At 37.3% G+C, this 20,194-nt stretch overlaps 1 protein-coding gene across 1 annotated transcript in view; it reads left to right on the forward strand.

Moving 5' to 3' along the window:
• Window positions 1–20,194, forward strand: part of Lerp (lysosomal enzyme receptor protein) — a 502,993-nt gene that overhangs the window by 174,518 nt on the left and 308,281 nt on the right. The window contains exons 19-20 of the mRNA XM_081729164.1: window positions 916–1,105; window positions 4,960–5,030. Of these exons, the coding sequence (XP_081585290.1) occupies window positions 916–1,105; window positions 4,960–5,030 (261 nt within the window). The remainder of the gene's footprint in view (window positions 1–915; window positions 1,106–4,959; window positions 5,031–20,194) is intronic.

Genomic DNA, 20,194 nt, shown 5'->3' on the forward strand with positions numbered 1-20,194 from the left:
CCAAATCCATGAATAGTCTTACTAATTATTACTGTTTCTAATTAAAGAACTGTTTCTTGACTTATCATCAGATGTCTTATCATTACCAACTTGTTGATTTTCATCCAAATTTGTGTTGTTTTGAGGACCGTCTGTTACTCCCACCACTGCAAGCGCCGCCGCCATTCGCTCATTAGAATAATATATTGAAGATACAACGAGTGGCTTGATCCAGGAATCATACCTGGAACTGTCTTATTATACCAGTGTGCCAACCACTACGCTAGCGAGTCCACTTCCTCAACAGCCACACAACTTTCACTACGTTGGTGCTTTTCAGACTAAATGGAGTGTACCACAACTTGTGTGTGCTGTACATGGACAGCTAGAGTCTGTATTAATGAACACCTCTGATTGTTGAAGTTGATATTATGTGAGAAAATGGGAGAGATTTCATCATTCTATTTATATTTCTTGTACTATACATAATTACATGTGTGTTATTTATTTAGAAAACCTAAAAATTATCTTAAAAGAATACTACTCATTCTAGCTTATAATTTCTTGTATAATAGAAAAGACAAATTCTGCCCTAAGCATTATCTAATGTGTGTCTGTGAAATTGATAATGTATCTGATGAAGGCAAAAATACTTTGCCGAAACTGTAACGATATTATTTATTAAATATATGCTTAGAGCAGAATTTGTCTTTTGTTTTATATCTTAAAAGAGTTGATTCGAATCCTTAGAGTGAATTCGTATCGAGTACGCTTAACCTAAATCTTAGCACCTTGTAGCAGACATAGCATAGTGAAGTGTTTGATTTTTTTTTTTTTTTTTTTTTTTTTTTTTTAAAGCAGCTTTAGATTTTGTAAATGTATGATGCAATTTTTAAGTATTTAAGTGCTTATGGTGTATGTTTCCCTTGCTTACAGGTGATAGGTGCAGATAATACGTACATATTGAACTTTTGTGGGTCACCAAGTGTGTGTGGAGGTGTTCGAATATGTGAGAAAAGTAGTGATTCGTGGAATTCATATGGAGAACTGGAAAGCGTGTTCTATGATTTTAGTCAGGACAGTTTGAATCTCAACTTCTCTAAAGGAGTTAAATGTTCGGGTTCAGGTGAGTTTTAAATTTCGTGTATGGTATATAGACACAGGTGGTTATCAAAGTAATGGAAACAACTAAAATGTGCAACTTACCAGATTAATGTGGTGTTAAACACCTCTGGGGAATTGAGTTATAAACGTCGTGAATGCTAGCGAGTGGAATATTACACCATTTCGAATATAGTTCATCGGTCAGTTCCGTGAGGGGGAATAGAGGCGGAAATTGCCCCCGATTCGTGTACTCTAAATGGTCCATAGATATTCAGTTATATCCAGGTCCGTCGATTGGGCTGGATAAGGAAGAGTTCAGCTTCATTCCGATATTTCACAATTCCAGTTATGTGAGTGGGCTCATTACCTGCCTGGAATATGGTAACATTTTCCGGAAACAACATTTGAACTATAGGATCCTCTAAAATGACGACACAATTACAGGCAGTTACACGACCAGTAAGTGGTATTTTAATCGAAAATGGGATATTTTTGCTTAGACAAGTGTATCTTGGCCCATAATTGTAGCAGGATAATAATTTATACTTCATTAGATTTGTCTGGGACCATGCTTTCATATTTCGTAACAATCAAGATTCATAATAAGGTTCCTTAGAAAAGCAGTGTTCCCAAAAGTAGAGAAAATTTACCTATTTTTACGAAAAAATATTGTAACAAAACAAATGGTTGGCAACACTGCTTTCATGCTGTGGAAAAAAAAAAAATAAAAATGTGCGCTAGACTGTTGCCAATATATCCTACAAGTATCGCAAAAATCTACTAAGTAAGTACTTAGAAAAAAATAATATGTAACACCCTGATACTGGGTGAAAATAGTGGTAATTTCTGTACAGAAAATACATTGCATTGAAAGCTTATTTGAAACTCGAGATATTGTAGCAAGGTAATAGTTTATACCTCTTTGGATTCGTCAGTGACCATGTTTTGATGTTGCGTAACATTTACACTAATACCGGGGGTCTGGAGGCAACAATTTGCCAAAAAGTGGGGAAAATCCCTTATTTTTATGAAAAAAAAAGGATTTTTTTAAAGAAAATGGCTGGCAACACACACATGGACCACTTTACACGAACTCTCCTCTTCGACTAAAGCGTTTTGCTTTCCTACACTGCTGAAGTTTTTCAACCTGTAGCAGTTGTAGGCGTAACTGCATCGCATGTTTATTTTTAGCTACCCAATAATAACCTTAACAGTTGAGACTCGTGTACTATGAATCAGAGAGGGGGTTGAAGGGTGATAACGTGTTGTTGATACCCGTTAGTCAAAACAATGAAGCAGTCATAATATTCCCCGTTCCATTTTTTTCCTGGTTTGTTTGCTGTTCGCCAGTGAGACGTGACACATGAATTAAGTATACATGTTTCTTCGAGAAATGATGTTATAGGAGAAATGAACAGTGGGTTTCTTCTGTCTGTAGATGAAGCCCACCATACGATACCACAAACAAAATTTATAAATATATGAATGTAAGCGCAAATGGATTCAACTTCTCTTTTGAAAAATATCACTAAAATTGGTATTTCAGATGAATTCGTTTACCTGGCAACACTGCACAGAACAATGACGTCGAATTACAAACAAAAAATATCCACACGTTGTGAGACATCTCTTTGCTAAGAATGAAAAAAAAAAAAAACGTTTCTACGACAATCAGAACCTCCACAATAAATTCTAAGGTCCATGTACTCAATATGAGTACATATTAATTATAAGGGATAGGATCCCCTAAAATGGCGACATAATTACAGGCAGTTACACGATCGGTAAGGGTCAGCACAGGACCCATTAAAAACAAGGATATTCCGCATCATAACATCACGGATCCGATGCCATGTTGCACAGTTGGGCGAAGATACAGCGGACATATGCTTCTTTGGACGTCCTCTACCATAAATACGGTGTGTGGTTTGAAATAAGGCGAACGATCACTCATCAAACCATATCATAGTTTCCAGTCATTAGCTGTCCATGTTGCATGTTCCAGGCAGCATTGACTTGATGCTAAAGCATTATAGTCTCTTATCAGCAGTTTCGCTCGTGCAATCCGATCCCATATGCCCATGTCATGTAACTTCCAACAGACTGTTATTGTCCACACAGGTTGTGGGAGGAACTGCTGGGGTACCTCCGTCACTTGCACCATAATCGCACGTCGATTCTGAGTGACAATCCGCTTTAATGTTTGGCGGCGAGACTTGTCACTGAGGATTTACTTCATACCACTTTTCCTCTTCGCCGACGTGGTTTTGTCGTGAGTTTTGTAGGCCCTCACCACTTGTCCCTCGCGACACATGAAAATCATTTGCCACTTTCGTCACGCTCGCACTATAAACGCGCGTCATTAAGGGCATATCCGTTTGCAGTAATGTAGACAGACTTCGGGGAGATGGCTAAAATTTAGCTCAAATGTAGAAGAGACTATGTAGATTCTATATTCCAAAAGCAAATAGTTCCAAAATGGATGGAACATAATCAAAAAGCACGAAACATTAATGTCAATGGAAAATGAATGAAAAACAAATAATTCCTCTATTTATCTTAAAAACGAAAAGAGGAAGATAGCTAAAAATCAGCTTAAATATAGAAGAAATTATGTAGATTCTGTATTCTAGAAGCAAATTGTCCTATAATAGATGGAACATAGTCAAAGAGCACGAATCATTAACATTAATGTCAATGGAAAATGAATGAAAAACAAATAATTCCTCCACTTATCTCAAAAATCAAAAGAGGGAAATGGCTGAACTTCAGCTTAAATATAGAACAAACTGTGTAGCTTCTACATTCAAAAAAGGAATTGTCCTAAAATGGATGGCACATAGTAAAAAATCACGAAACGTGAACAGTAAAGTAAATGGAAAATCAATGACAATAATGATGTCGTCCACATATCTCAAAAACTATAATAAGGAGATGGCTAATTGAAAGCTTATTGCAAAAACATAATGAATAGCTTAAAACAATGTATAGCACGTAAGGTAAATATGGATAGAGCATTGTCAAAAATCAAGTTGTTTGAGTAAAATTAATAATAATGATAAAGTATATGCATCTTCTTCGAATTACTCAGGGCACCCCTGGAATTGAAATATCTCACATGTGGATTTGGAATCTCCAGACTCGATTTAACACCCAACGTGACTTTTTGACACTTGATCACGTGACACAGTCTGTCTTTATGGCAAGTCGAATAGGCCATTTGCGCTCTGGAAGTCAGAAAGGTCGCCCACTTTACACTATCCGCTCAGTTCAGTTCACATTGTCGTTCTGCTGCTTCTCACGCAGTACGAAGTTTGTCCTAACACACCACCACCAACTAACAGCTCGCCGCTGCTGTCGTTGCTTGACTGTTGACATCCCAGACATATGACGTGTTTCTAAAGTCAGGCGTTATCATTAACTTGGCAAGGTTTTATATATAGGGTGGACCATTTATCTTGATACGCCTTGTAACTTTTAAATTAATGGACAAAAATGCCAAAATTTTGTACCATGCAAATATCTGGAGGGAGGCATTCTTTGGCATAATCTGTGATGCCACAAGGTTCACAGAATTCCCAACCCAACATAAAATTATATATATATATATATATATATATATATATTAAAGTGCAGGTGTAAAAGGAAAAGATACAATCAGAAAAGTGAAGGAATTTAATCCTTTTTAGACCAGATTTTTCTGTACTTAGAAGAGAGAAAGAAAAATTCACTCCGTTGGTTCTGTTAATATCTAAAAATAAGTATATTAATTAAGCAATTGAAAACTGTATTTAAAACTGTGATATTCTGATATCAGTGTAATTTAATCTTATTTTTGAGTATGTTACTTTGTGATATTTTCTTTCGCTATTTCAGCTCGGTACAGTGCGCAGGTGAAATTAAAATGTAATCCGCATGCAGGAGTGGGAACGCCGCGTCTGTTGTGGGTAAGTACAAGAATTTTTATTTTGTTTCAGTTAATGAAAGATGTGTTCGAAAATTGAGCACGCGTTAAATACATGAAACTCGTTATTTTACGAAATTGAAGGGGATAAATTATTGATAAAAACGTTCATGGAGCCTTCGAATAGTTCCATTAATTGTTTTCGAAACTTGTTTGTTTCTACTCCTATCTTTTTTTTTTTTTTTTTTTAATCTTGTTTTGCATGCTTTCCTTAGTACAAGGCGCATCCAGAAAGTAAGTTCCAATTGATTAAAATGAAAGACGAACATCAAAAGAAAATTATTTTATTACTGCCGTTTTAGCGATATACAACATACTTCTCAACACTTGTATCATCCTCGTTGAGGCATTTTTCGTGACGCGGCACTAGATTTTGTATGTCTGTATCAAGAAGTGGAGCGAGGATGCCATAATCGCCTGTCACAACGTTGTCCAGCCAGAATTCGTGTCAGGTGGAGGAACAGGTGGAAGTTGCTGGGCGCGATGTCAGGCCTGTAGTGACATAGTCAAAGCTATCCCAACCAGCTATCGTCGGCCACTTTAGTGTTCGTCATGCACATTGGTGCAGCCTGCTGTCAATTCTCTACACCATCTTCTGATCTTACGTTCACTCATGACATCCAGCCTATACACATCCAACAATTGCCGGGGAGTCTGATGCCACCAATTTTTTAAAATGAAGAAACCTGATTACCGTGTACCTCGCACTCGGCAGGAAGCTGTATGCTCGCAGCCATGTTTACCATACCGTAGTCATGTCACCGTTGACTCCACACAACTGCGCTTACGCCAGGTTATGGCTACGTGTTCTTCGTCCACTCCTGCGGAAGCGCGTCCTATTCTGAGCAGTAGTGAGGGCCATCTCGAGGCACTTTCGAAACATACTTTCGGGATGCGACTCGTACATCGTTCCCTATTGAATACCTACTGTAGTTTACTTTGGATTTATAATATTGGAAGCAAACACTTACGCAACTGATAATTTGGACGAATAATTGATACTATTTAACATTTACTTGGTCAGTTAAGTTTTTTCTCGTTTCTTTACTTCTATGTATGGCAATTCATCCGCAAATAAATACGAGGTTCGTTCCAGAACTATCCGACTTTTATTAATTAAAAAAAAAAAAAAAAAAAGTATTTTCAGATACCACCATTTTACATTAACCTTAGTATTCCACTTAAGACTACCATAAACTTTTCCCTGTGGTTCTCCCACTATTAGAAGCAATGTTGGAACACTTCTCTGGAGATTGCACGCTGCTTGTCTCGCATTCTTCATGATGTTTTCACTGGGCTGAAATCTGGTTCCTTTCAGGGACATTTTCAGTTTGGGGAAAAGCCAGAAATCGCATGGAGCAATCTCGGAAGAGTGGGGATCCTGAAAAACCACGGGAATACCGTGTTTGTCCAAGAAAATTTGAATTTATTGTCTACATTTGATCCGTGAGATGCTCATGGCATCATCCTCGAACGCCTGTTTGATCTTGCGGATCGTTTCCACTTCGAGCTCCCCAAGCTTGACTCAAAATTTAATAAAGTAGCGTTGTTCAAGTTTTTTAGTCATTTTGTGAAAAACGAAATCCCCATGCCTCTCACTTACACCTCCTCATTCATCAGTGATCTGCTGATGACTGGCTGCTTTTGCAAACTTTAATTTTTTTTAAAAAAAATAAAAAAACTCATTAGGATCACCTACTACGTGCATCAAACCGCACCACCCTTACTACATTTGTTTACGCCAAAGAAATTAACATCAAGTATTTTTTGAATAAGCCTTCTAGTTTCTAAATGTGATTGAAATACAAGAATAGCTGCCAACCATAATAATCGTTGGCTAAGTTGCGACATTCTAAGGATATTGTTGACCAATAAAATGTATAATTCTGGATATTTTCTTTCCTGTTAACGAAATAATTCTTTTTAAGGTAGGTTTGTTTTGCATTTTTCTGTTTAATTCTATTTGAATATGTATTACAATTCCTCCAGAGTTTCCGTACTTCGTTTGAGAAAAATAGGACAGTTAACTGAAATTATATCATAAAGCTTGAATTATTCTGGCTTGAACGTGCCCGAAATCAATCCACAATGACGGTACAAAGAAGTTCCCTTTAACAGCATAATAAAGAAGCACGTACACACCAAAAGTTCGTGAGTGCTACGGTGATTTTCTCTTTTTAAAGATCGTAGCTGTAGTAGCGACTGACGCTACAAACGTATGGAAGGAGATACTGTACATTACAAGAGAGTAAACCTTATAATAATAATAATAATAATAATAATAATAATAATAATAATAATAATAATAATAATAATAATAATAATAATAATAATAATAATAATAATAATAATAATATTAACTATGCTGCCTTTTGGCAGGTCCTAGGACTAATGATTTTATTTTTATTTTTTATTTATTTTTATTTTTTTAAATTTTTTTAAGGTTTGAGCCTGGAAATGTTTCTTCCCTGTTTCTGGATCTTCAGCTTCCTCTTTTAACTCCCAGTATTTTCGTCTATTTTTCCGATCATCGATTAGTTATGTTCTTTCTCTTCCTATTCCTCGTTTTCCTTTCATATATCTTTCTGTGGCAGTATGAAAAAGACAATTTCTTCGCAAGATGTGTCCAATCCAATTATCTTTCCTACGATAGACGCTGGCTGAAAGCGTCCTCTTTTTCTCCCATCGTTTTAAAACATTTTCATTTGTTACTCTATCTCTGTCCATTTTATCTTCCCCGTGTTTGTTATTCCAACACCATTTCAAAACTCTACATATTTCTTCTCTACTTTCGCATTGTCCAAATGTAAATCATACAGTCCAATACTCCATATATAGCACTTGACCAACTTCTTTCTTAGTCCAATATTAATCCTACTAGTTAAGAATGATTTTTTTTTTATTTTTTTATTTTTTTTTATTTTTTGAATGCTGCTTTGACCATGGCAGTTCTCGACCTGATCCCTTTGGTGCAGTAAGCATCTTTGTCAAAATACTTCCCAGATATTTAAAATTATCTTCCTCTTCAAATTCTTTTTATTCTACTCTGGCCCGTAAGGACGCGTTCCCACGGGATAATCTCGTAACTCGATTTTTCGATATTGATTTCTATTCTCTATAGTTTCTCAGTGCCAACTATTTTGTCAATCATCCCTTGTAGTTCTTCTTCGGTTCTAGCTGTAATAACCCTATCATCAGCATGCATGATCTGGTTAATGACCTGCCTTCAAATCTTGAAATCTCCAGTTCACATTAAATGCTTCCTTCATTAAACGTTCACAGTAAATGTTTAATAATTTGAGTGACAAACTACACTCTTGCCGGCCCCTAACCTTCAAAAACTTGAGTTTTTTGTACTTAATGATGTACTTTTTTTTTTTTTTTTTTTTTTGCTCAGCCTACTTGATTTTATTTTATTGAGGTCGAATTATGATACATGCTGTATCCAGAGGCGAGGCGTTCATATAATTATTGTAAGCGGTGAATACAATTTTAAATTACGAAAACATTAAACAACTTGCAGAATTTAGAAATCGTAGTCTTTGGGATAGCAAACTTTCCCCTCCCTCCATCAAAAGGAGTTTAAATCCAAAGCTCTTGTTTTCTACTATAAGAAAGTTACTCGCATGTTGGCTTACAGGTCTCCTTAGCTAATACACTACTGTCCGCTCCGAGTGGGGCTGCTAGTAGACAGTGACACTACCTATTGGATAAGCAGCCACAGTGGACAAGACAGTCGTGCAAGCGTTTAGATTAAAAGTCTTTCTGAAGATGATGTTTCTGTTGGTGCCTTTGTATTCGAGATGTTTTTCTTTCTTTTTTTCTTTTTTATGTGTGTTTCACGATATCTGCAACTGTTACTCTATTTGTTGAAAGGTGCAGTGACAAGTGTAATTGCATTATTGATAATTTATTGAAAAACTCTTTCCGGACAAGATCACTTATCTATAAATTGGCAGTAACTTCTGAATATAGATCTATACCTTTAACACCCAACTTGATAACTCACAGCAAGAATTTTAATCATCACCTGTCACAACAAAACTATAATTCATCTGAATGGTTGTCTAGTTGTTAAATATAGAATAAAATAAATAAATAAATAAAAAACTAAAGTTACTGTTGATAGTCTTCTTGTGTCTAAGACTTAACTTATTGACTTGAGAAATTTATGATGATATTGAGAGAGTACGTAAATTATTGGAAAATCGCACTAAGGTCAGTAGGAATCTTACAAGCAGGACCGGCTCTACCATATGTGCAACACGTGCATTTGCATGGGATGGCAAGTTTCAAAGGGCGCCAAGATCTGTCATAACTATATTATTTAAAGTAAATATTTCTTGCTGGAAACAGACTAAGCTGACCTATTTGAATATTTGAATATTACATTCATAAATCATGTTTAGGTTGCATTAGTTTAAGAACACATGGACAGTGCTAAAGCGAATGGTTGAACAAATCCCAACATAAATTGCTTGATTGATGTCAAATACAAGAACTCGATTCTTGAACAGTAGCCAATACCTATTCCATGTAGTTAGTTATCACAGTTTTGATATGAAAACTAGTCTTTGTCACAAACAATTTCCTATCATTGAAGGTGGAAATAAAAATAGACACAAAGAAAGAAACATACAACAAGATTGTATTTGTAGTGTTTAGGCTTTTCTGACTCCGAGTGCTCTTTCCCCTCCCCTTGGTTGTTCATGATGGGGTCTGTCTTCTAAGATTTGTTCTTTTTGGGGAAGGGGGATGGGGCGTCAAATGATACCATTACATGGGGCGACAAAGTGCCTAGGGTCGCCTCTGCCTAGAAGGCAGTTTTTATTAGGCGATCAATATAAAATTAATTCAGAGGAACACAATGGACTTGTCAAAAATACTAGATGTGTTGTTACTGAATTTGCATTTCGGGTGTTCTACAGTGTTTTATGTCCTATCTGGTGACATTCCGAATGATCTATTGACATTTTGTAGAGATTATTGTCTGAAATTTAAGAAATATCTGTATACATTATTCAATCAAATCATGGAGGAAGACCCGGTTTCGATTGGCGGTGGGAGCTCATGTGGTTCGGATCCCACGTTAAGCTGTAGGTCTATGTCTCATATAACCTTGGTGCTGCGTGGCACGTTATACTAAATCAACAAACCAGTCAACGAAATCACGGACATAACTAACAAATACCAAATTTTCATAGTATTGCAGTATGTGGGAAGAGCTATTGATATTGTATTATCCTGCACATGGTTCTATTTATAAACATCAAGATGTGCTTTTATTTATAAACAACACTACATGCATTTTACTACAAGCTACTACACGAGACAGACGACAAATCATCGTCACTACTGATTATATGATGGAAGAACACCAGCGCCACCGCTACCCAGGAGGCAGTATAAAGTTCCAGGAATCACCACAACCAACATCAGTTTCGGCTAGTCAACACCCCTCTCTTAGCTTGGCTGGAGCTCTAAGGCCTCCTGCCCACTTATCTATGGAGCTCTGTTGGGAACTTAACCCTTCCCTTAGCTTGCTGCGAAGCTTCGTGGTATTCCTTCCCGCTTGGCTTGCTGTGGAGCTTTGCGGGACTCCAACCTCTCTTTGCTTGCTTTGGAGCACTGAGAATCCTATCCCACCTCACTCAGCTTGCTTGGAGTTTTGTGAGAGTCCTTCTCTTAGACTACCTGGGCCTTGGGACACCCACTTCCCGTAATTACTTAGAGAATATTGTATTTATGTTAGTGAATCTGTATTATACTGTTTTATAACATAAAGTTTTATAATAAAACTGACTGTATGAGAAAATCGATTCCCGTACGTAATTGCTCTACCTTCTACTTAACAAGGTAATTCTACAATATTTATGAACTTCTTTTTTATTTATTGATTTCAGTAGTGACCTCACGGCAAATACATTAAGAGTCTTCATCCCGGCGAAATTAAAATACCGCTAATTTTACAGTAATTATGTGATATCTTCAAATAGATGAAAGATAATTGAAATGTGGAACAAGAGCGCCCTAGACAATATTATTTTACATGAGATACCGGTATCACGACTCACTTATCTGCTTTCGAATTCGAGCCATTTTGAAAATCGGCATTTTCGCGTTTCTAAACAGCTGAAAACGGAAAGCCACTAGGTGACTTGTGATAACGGTACCTCACGCAAAATAATATTGTCTAGGGCGCTCTTGTACCATATTTCAATTATCTTTTATCTATTTGAAGATATCACATAATTACTGTAAAATTAGCGGTATTTTAATTTCGCCGGGATGAAGACTCTTAACGGAATATGCTTTTAAAATCTTCAAAGCTTGCAAATATGCAGGAATGTCATTTGGCGAGGGGAAGGCAATTTCCCTCCTTGATTTGAGAAATAAATACCGATATGTTTTTATTAATTGTATACCAGGGTGCGAAATCCCGGGGGGGACGGGAGGGATTTCCCCCCCCCACCAAAAATTTTATACTTGGGTTTCCCCCCACCAAAATATGTAAGGGGGGACACTTTAATATGAAAATATAAGTAGGTCTAAAATGAAAATTTTCAAACAAACAATAAATTTGAATGCATGCCTGTTTTTCAAAAACGTAGTTTAGTTGTAAAGGTATCAGGTGTTTAACTTTGTCGGCTGTTTCTTTGTGACGAGTTGGAGACCTTTATTCTCTAGCGTACCAGTTGCGTGCAAAATTGGTAAAATTTCTTAAACAGTTGACGAATCTACAAACAGGTTTGCGGATAAGCACTTGCTTTTATATGTAACATATGTGGACGAAGAAAATAACCATTGTTGTTGTTTTTATAAATTAGTGTCTGTAGAAAATGCCGATGCAAAATTCGTTGAAGAGAAAATTATTCAAGCGTTTTCCGAAGATGGCATATTTTTAATCTTAAAGAAAAGCTTGTTAGATTTGGTTCGGACAGGGATGTAGTGTTTACTGGGAGAAACAAGGTGTTGCTGCCCAAATTAGAAGAAATGTCGACCAGTGTCTAATTAGCGTACACTACATGGTACATCGAATGGATCTTGTATCTGAAAGAGTTTTTGATGTTGTGAATGCTGTTCACAACTTTGAATATTTGTTAGGCGAACTTCATACAGCTGGAAAACTTAAAAGTATCGCGACAGTCACAGATGCCGCAGGACTGCTAAAAATGAAAAGATTGTTTCACATACGTTGTATTTCAAATAAGGAGCATGTATTATTTGCAGTCTTTACATATTTTTCTTGTATAATGCAATTCCTACTTTTGGAGTATGAAAATGCTGACCATTTTAACAGAGATAGTTTTAAACTGAGTGGTATTTACCAAAAAAAATCTGTTCGAGAAAAAGAACATTCTATTGCTCGGTTTTCTTCTGGATATTGCGTCCATTCTGTCTAATATTAGTAAAACTATGCAAAAGGAACCAGTTTCGTACAATGAAATAGAGCAAGAATTTAATCTTTAATCCAAGCTCTGAGAGAAATGCATATGAAAGATGATGTCTACCAAAGTCTTTGTATTAGTGCACTGCAGACAAGGGTCTGATACAGGGAGTGATGATAGTCAGTTTGATCAAATAAGGGGGCAGGTAATCCAGAGTAGTGGAAAGAAGGTTTCCTTCTAATGATGTCCTAAAGTGCTTTTCAGTGTTCGTAATGACATGAGTAAGATCGTTTATACGGTAACGTAGACGAATATAAAGAAGCTCAATTGTTTGGATTAAATCCTGATACTGCAGTGTTAGAATGGCTTGGTTTGATTTAGTTTAACGTCCCACGTTTATGCCTGCTAGGCTAAAGGAGACGTGGACCTACTGATAATTGAATCCGACCAGTTTGGTCGTTCAATTGTACACCACCGGGAATCGAACCAGGGACCACGTTAACCGAAGTCAAATGTACTAGCCACTAGACCAAACGGGGGTTCTACAGTGTCAGAATGGAGAGAGTACAAGTCAAGTTCTAAGTCGGTAAATGATTTTCAAGTTCTTAAAGACTTAACGCGGAAAGTCGTTCTGTGCCATTATCAATTGCTGCCTGTGAACGTGGATTCAGTGTCGTTTATATTTAAAGTTTCGAAAGAACCCGAATGTTGGCGAGTACCTTTCAATCTTTATTAACAATTAAACTCAATGGATCTCCTTTAAAATTATGGGATGCTGTTACTGCTGCTCATACGTGGACTTCTTCTGACCATCACATGTTCACCTCTCGTTACACACGGAAAGAAAGTGAAGTTTAATCTTAATTTTTTTTTCTCTCTAAGATAAGATACGTTATTGCAAACTATATCTTAGGTCTATCTACAGTAACACAATCATTCATTACTCGTATTATTGTGGCTCTCTCCTCTGGTCTACTGGCTAGCATTCGCGCACCATCTTCGGTGCACGGGGTCCCGGGTTCGATTCCCGGAGGAAGCGCCTTACAAAAATTTGAACGATTACCGTGGTTCGGATTCCACCTTAAACTGTAAGTCCACATCTCATAGCTTCGCTGCTGAAAAAGGACACTAAATTTAAATAAGCAAATCAATCGTATTGTTGTATTTGTGCTTTCATTTTCTAAGGTTTAACGTCCTACGAATATTCAGTAAAACTAAGGAAGACGGTCATGATGAGATAGATAATAATGGTAGAGTAAGATAGTGGAAGGAGGCGGGAGGACCTCGAGAAAACCCACACACAATTGTTTGTATACCACAAGCAGAATTTGGCGCGAGCTAGGATCCAGCCAGGGATTCCACGCACCTGAGGTGAGCGCTCAACCACTGAAGTAGCACGGCTTTTTGTTGTCTATCAAGTATTTGTATTAAAATTATATCTGCTATTTATAATAATATATTCTTGCTAATAATACATACATAGTATTATTTAGACTTACATAAGTGACCGGATATCTGAGCGACCAGACTGAAATACTAAAAACATTGCGAAGAAACGGGAATTTCATAAATAATAAAAACTATGCTCTGACTCTACTGCTCATGGGGATCTATGGCTGGCCAGGTGAAGCGCTTCAAGTTAGTAGTTCTAATGCTTGGTTAGGACATCGGTTCTCAGGGACTATTATTTCTGGCTTATAGATCTCTACCGCATTTTCGTGAATGTAGTCTTCAATATGATGGTAAACACAAGGGTATTGTGGTCCCACGGGACTCTAACCTTAGACCATACGCACCGAAGTGTGTTGTAGATATGTTATCAGTTTTGGTTAAATGAATAAATAACATTAAAGTATTTTTTAAATAATAATAATGTTGACTAGTTTGAACATTAATTATTATTATTATTATTATTATTATTATTATTATTATTATTATTATTATTATTACAAGTAATAATAATAATAATAATAATAATAATAATAATAATAATAATAATAATAATAATAATAATAATCCATTAAAATTTTAACTTTTTGGAGACTCCATGAAGCATTAGTGTGGATCGCTGAACTTCTTCCCCCCCACCATTTTCAAATGATTTCGCACCCTGTTGTATACTAATATAAAATCGTGTAATATTGTATGTAATTGTACTTATAATAAACGTGAAATTCTTATGTGAGTGGCTCATCATGCCCACCTGTAGCAAAAGCTGAAATGATGCTGCTGCCAGTAGTAGGTAAAGTAGGAGGCGCAGGCTTACGATTACAAGCTAGAGTAAAAGCTCAACATACCATGCACCGGTGTTTGATTATTGCTTTGCGCATAAAATGACAAGGAGTGTCATGGTTTTATGAAAAATGACGAAAGAAAACATCAGACATAGGGTTCTGTCAAAAGAAAGTCAAAGTTCTATATATAATAATAAAAAAATATTTTAATACAACTTGGTTATATGTTAAGAAGTCTAGGAATGAAGACACGTGTCATTAACCGTCCAACTGCAATAGAAGAGTATGAATTGAAGATGTGTCGGAAGATAGGAATTTTTTTACAGGACTACTAGGAGATCATTGACACGTATTTGGTATAAATAAAGGAGAGGTTAATTCTGATTTTAGTAGCATTTACTTTATTGTCCACTTGAGCCAGGAAGTTTATGCACTTTCGTCCTCATTCTCTGGTCCTCATTCTCTGGTCTGTAATTTTACCTAATAGAAAAGCTTATTTGGACAGTTTTATTATTTTTTCTCGGCTGCGAAGTGAACTTTCTATTGCTTATTCAGATGAAGACCTCATACAAGAAAGTGTCAGAGATATTTAAATACACTGATCTACGAAACGTAAGGACGAACGTAAGTTTCGCGTATTGTGTCACTCCCAAGTGGCATAGATCGGTGAAACTTGAACCATAAATAGAAAGTAGTGCTACAGTATGATACAGGAAACAGTAGAGAGAAACACGCGATTAAAAGAACAAAAATGATTTTTATATACAGAGGCAATATCTTACACTGAAAGCCAAGCGATTGATGCTGCCCTCCTGGCAATGCAGACGTAGTGAAATGTTCATTAAAAGGGTGTGTAATCATCACGGACAGCGATGCATGCTCCTGTGGTGTTAACAAAGTTGTTGTATGGAGCTTCATCACTCCAGCAGCGTTGTTGGCAACTGGTGGATAGTACTTGCTGCATCTTGACGTGCTTCAAGACGTCTCTTCATAGCATCCCAAACGTGCTCAATGGGATTTAAGCCAAAGGAATAGGCAGATCAGTCCATTTGCCGAATATACTCTCGTTCCAAGAGCTCTGAGACTTGGGCTGTTCGATGCTAGTTCTTTGTTATCATCCATAGGGAAGAAGTTGAGACAGTGCATCTCTGAAAAGACAGGTGGAGATGCAGTACAGTGTCACAATCATAGATGTTCATTTTACTCCGACCTCACTCACCCTCGCAGTTTCAGTTGGCCTTCGCCCTCGTTCACGCTCTCACGCTTCCCATCGCGAAGGGAGTTGTCCATCGCCCTCGACTTCATATTGGAAATTTGTCCTCGTCCTCGCAGTGACAATTACTCCTTGCCCTCGTTCACCCTCGCAATCGCGAAGGGAGTTGTCTATCGCCCTCACTCGCCCTCGTGCTAGAAACTTGTCCTCGCCCTCGCGAAGGGAGTTGTCCATCGCCCTCACCTTCGTCTTGGAAATTTGTCCTCGTCCTAGCGCACCCGCGTCATTATGGGCGAGAAAATTTGAGGGTGAAGATCCCTCGAGAGGGCCAGCCTCGCGAGGATAAACATCTCTGATCACAATACCATTGTCCAGTGAGTGTACCGCGTTCAAAAATTAGATCTGTATGTCCATTAACATTATATCTTCTCACATAAAAATACTGAACTACCAAAATGATCATGTTCGACAATATTCCTGGGTTCATCGCATGTTCCCACCTCTCACATTGTGGTACGTCCAGAATCACTACTCATACTAAAACTTACGTCGGTAAGACAATGTGAGTCTTATATCCTGAGTTATAACAGTCCTCATCCTCTTTTTTAACTTTGAAAGCCTACATAATGAAATTTATACGGAGCAGTAGTAAAGTTCGCTTTTAAAAAAAAATAGTATTTCGTTGTCACTTTTTTTTTTTTTTTTTTTTAATAGCAGAGAATGAATAAGCATATACCCTATTTGGTCGAAAGTATTCGTGATCCTTGTGATTTATAAGAATTGGTGAGTGGTCCATTTCCGCTAGCTGACTTGATGTTGGTTTTCGCTTGTTTTGAATACTGAACAGAAGGTTGTATGGAAGAACTAATTAAAAATTTGAGAAGGAACAGTTCGGGTATCAGGAGAAGTAAGAGCACAAAAGATGCAATTGAATTATTAAGGGTGATCGATGAAAGATTTATAGAAAAAAGAAAAGAGGCATATGTTATATTTATTGAGCTAGAAAAGACTTTTGGCCACGTGAATTGAGAACTGTTGTTGGGACATTGGAATTTTCTAAAGAAGGTTGGGTTGGAATGGAAACTTATACATGAACCAACAAGTAAGTGTTAGAATAGAGGAGGAAATGCCAGAGGGGGGTGCAGTAGGAAGGGGAGTTCAACAGGGATGCTACCTCTCGTCAACAATATTTAATATCAATCTAGAAGAGATAATAGAAAAGAGCATACATAATGGAGGCGGCATTGCAGTAGGAATTCGGATGATTAGCTATATGCGGTTTGCAGACGATATGGCGCTTGTTGAGAAATCTGAAGAGAAAATCAATAAGATGTTAGAAAACTTGAGAAAGGGCTGTGAAGAATATGGAATGAAAATAACTATTAGAAACACAAAAGCCATGGTGCGTGGAACGAAGGGGTCGGTGTCAAATATAGAAGTAGGAGGGAAGAAAATAGAACAGATGACTAATTTTCGATACCTGGTACTATTATTAGTGATATGAAGTACAAACGTGAAATAAAATCAAGGATAGGAACGGAGAAAGAAACTTTCAGGAGGAAGAAAAGTCTGTTTAGTGGGACCTTGAATGGAGAGTTGAAAAAAAGAGTCATAAAATATTTCGTGTGGAGTATTGTACTGTAATGGGTCAGAAACATTACGGAAAATGATGAAGAACGACTGGAAGCTATCGAAATGTGGATGTGTAGAAGAATGGAGAAAATTAGCTGGGTCGAGTGGAAAATGAATGAGAAGGTGTAGGAAATGGTGAGGGAGAAAAGAATAGTTTTAGCTATTATTGCGAAGAGGAAGACAAACTGATTGGGACATTGTCTAAGAAGGAACTGTATCGTGAGGGATGTGCTAGAGGGTATGGTGGCTGGAAAGAGAGGGAGGGAGCGAAGGAGGCTACAAATGATAGACGATGTGAAGACTAGTCACTCAAGTCGTAAGTCTCGAGTGCTGTTTTAATGTAACAACTTAGTTTCGTTTGACAATGTGAGAAACTACGTATACTTCCAAACTGTGTGAATTCAGTACTAAAACGAGAATTAATAGAACTATAACTTCCTGTTGTGATAGAAGAGTAAAATCAATTATGAATCGGTTCCTTAGATGCTGAATCCATGTCAAAAAGCCATTCGCTATCCCCTACTGTTTTCGCTGTTGAAACCGGAAGTGCTAATTGATGTATCTCTTCAAGTTGCAATAGAGGAATAAAATCGAAGATGAAGCCTATTCTTGCGCCAGTCAATCCATATATATATATATATAACTGTGTGTTGCTGTCTATTTCCATTTTATCCATTCTGTGATCAGTAACCGAAAATCGTAAATTTTCAGCATTTCCGGTTTAAACAAATACATAAAAGTTGAGACAAAATTCATTCTTGGGACACTGAATCCATTGCAGAAAATTGCTTCTCGATATCTCTTAACTGTTTTTGGCTTTATGGAAATCAGTATTGAAACCGGAAGTACTAGTAAATTTCAACAACTTACGGTTTCGGTATACTGTTACAGGTTGTCATGATATGTGCTTTTGAGCCGCTGAATAAATTAAAAAAAAAAAATCTGCTTGTCGCTATTTTATCATTTTTGTTCTGTGGCGGTAAACTTGAAACCGGAAATGGTTTATTTCTGCCGCTTCCTGTTCGAGTAAAGAGTTGACGGAGGAGATGGAGCCTTTCCTTAGGACACTGAATCAATTGTAAAACAGCGCTTCTAGATATATCTTACCTACCGTTTTTGCTTTGATACCTGTCGACGGAAGGACGTACGTACACAATACAAGCGATTACACAATACACTTCAATAAGAAATATGGTTTGAATGTTGTGATATCACACTCTTCATGGACCTGTCATGCCACCGAAGGATTCTGATAACTTCGAAATAAAAATAAGGAGAATATCAGGCAATACATGTACAAAAGAAGAAGAGACAAGAAAAATTTTACTAGTATTGAGACGAGACGAGACGAGAAAACGTTTCTTACCTCGTAGGCAACACTAGTTTGAACTAGAGATAGCTCGCTGATGTCATTTCTCACATTATTATAATTGTCCAGATGACACAAGCGATGTGTAAAACATTGTGTAGAGTGTTGTACTTAGGGGCATACCCACGGGGGAGTCCATCGGTCTAGACCCCTCCCCAAACTGAACATACATTTGTACTAGGGATGGCCAGATCCGGATATTTTTGGATCCGGATCCACTTGGGTCCGGATATCCGGACACTGGATCCGGATCCGAGATTTTGGATCTTAGATCCGGATCCGAGATTTCGGATCTTAGATCCGGATCCGAAAAAACGGATCTTGGATCCGGATCCGAAATTTCGGAACTTGGATCCGGATCCGAAAATCCTGATCTTGGATCCGGATCCGAAATTTCGAATCTTAGATCCGGATCCGAAAATCCTGATCTTGGATCCGGATCCGAAACTCCGTGTCAGAAAATTCGGGTGTTCCGAATCAGCAAAATTTTGGAAATTATTGACAAAGTGATTTTCATTCCTATGCTTAAAATAAGATTTTAAGACACTTTTGGTATCTGATCGTGTGACAGCCTTGCGTTGTCTTCATTCTGTTGATATTTGGTCTTCGTGCCTTAATATGTCACAATTACTCCAAATTTGATTGAGTAAAACTGTCGACTTAGGTAAGAGCAATCTCATTGTCAGATTCGATTCTAGTGGAAATACTTGACCGAAAAGGTAGTAAATCTTTTTTAAAGCGGTCGTCCTGATGGAAATTTGTCCTTTGTTTTCTGTAACACTAGTCAAATGCTGGGAAGAAACCTTAGTCTCAAGCCCAAGCTTCTTCATTAGACTCAGGCTGCTTACTTTTCTAATTCTTTCTGAGAGTTATTGTGGTCACTGAATGAGGCCATTTCCTAGTCGTGATGGGCTAGGCCATTGCTAATAGAACAGCCCATAAAATATAGATCAAATCAAATTAAGGAGCAACTTCCTTTTCTTGCTCTTGATGAGATTTTTTTCTTTCTTTAAAAATACGTTTCTCTGTGACCGTACCACTCCAGTTAGAATTAAGAATTGTAGTAGAGATGAAGTTCTAAATGGCAATTAATGTATCAAAATCAATGTATTAATGTACTGTACGTGTATACAAAATACCATATGGAGCCTCGAGCAGTAACACGTATCTTTGTAATTAGTAATCCACTACTATTAACTCTGCATAGGTTGTATAAGGAGCTATATCATTCATGTAAACACATAGGCGGATACAGGGGAGGGCGAAAAGTCGTTCGCCCCTACCCAGCGCCACCATTAACAGTGTACTTTA

The sequence above is a fragment of the Thermobia domestica genome, chromosome 10, assembly GCF_964235325.1.
Source record: "Thermobia domestica chromosome 10, izTheDome1.hap1.1, whole genome shotgun sequence".
Classification (NCBI taxonomy): domain Eukaryota; kingdom Metazoa; phylum Arthropoda; class Insecta; order Zygentoma; family Lepismatidae; genus Thermobia; species Thermobia domestica.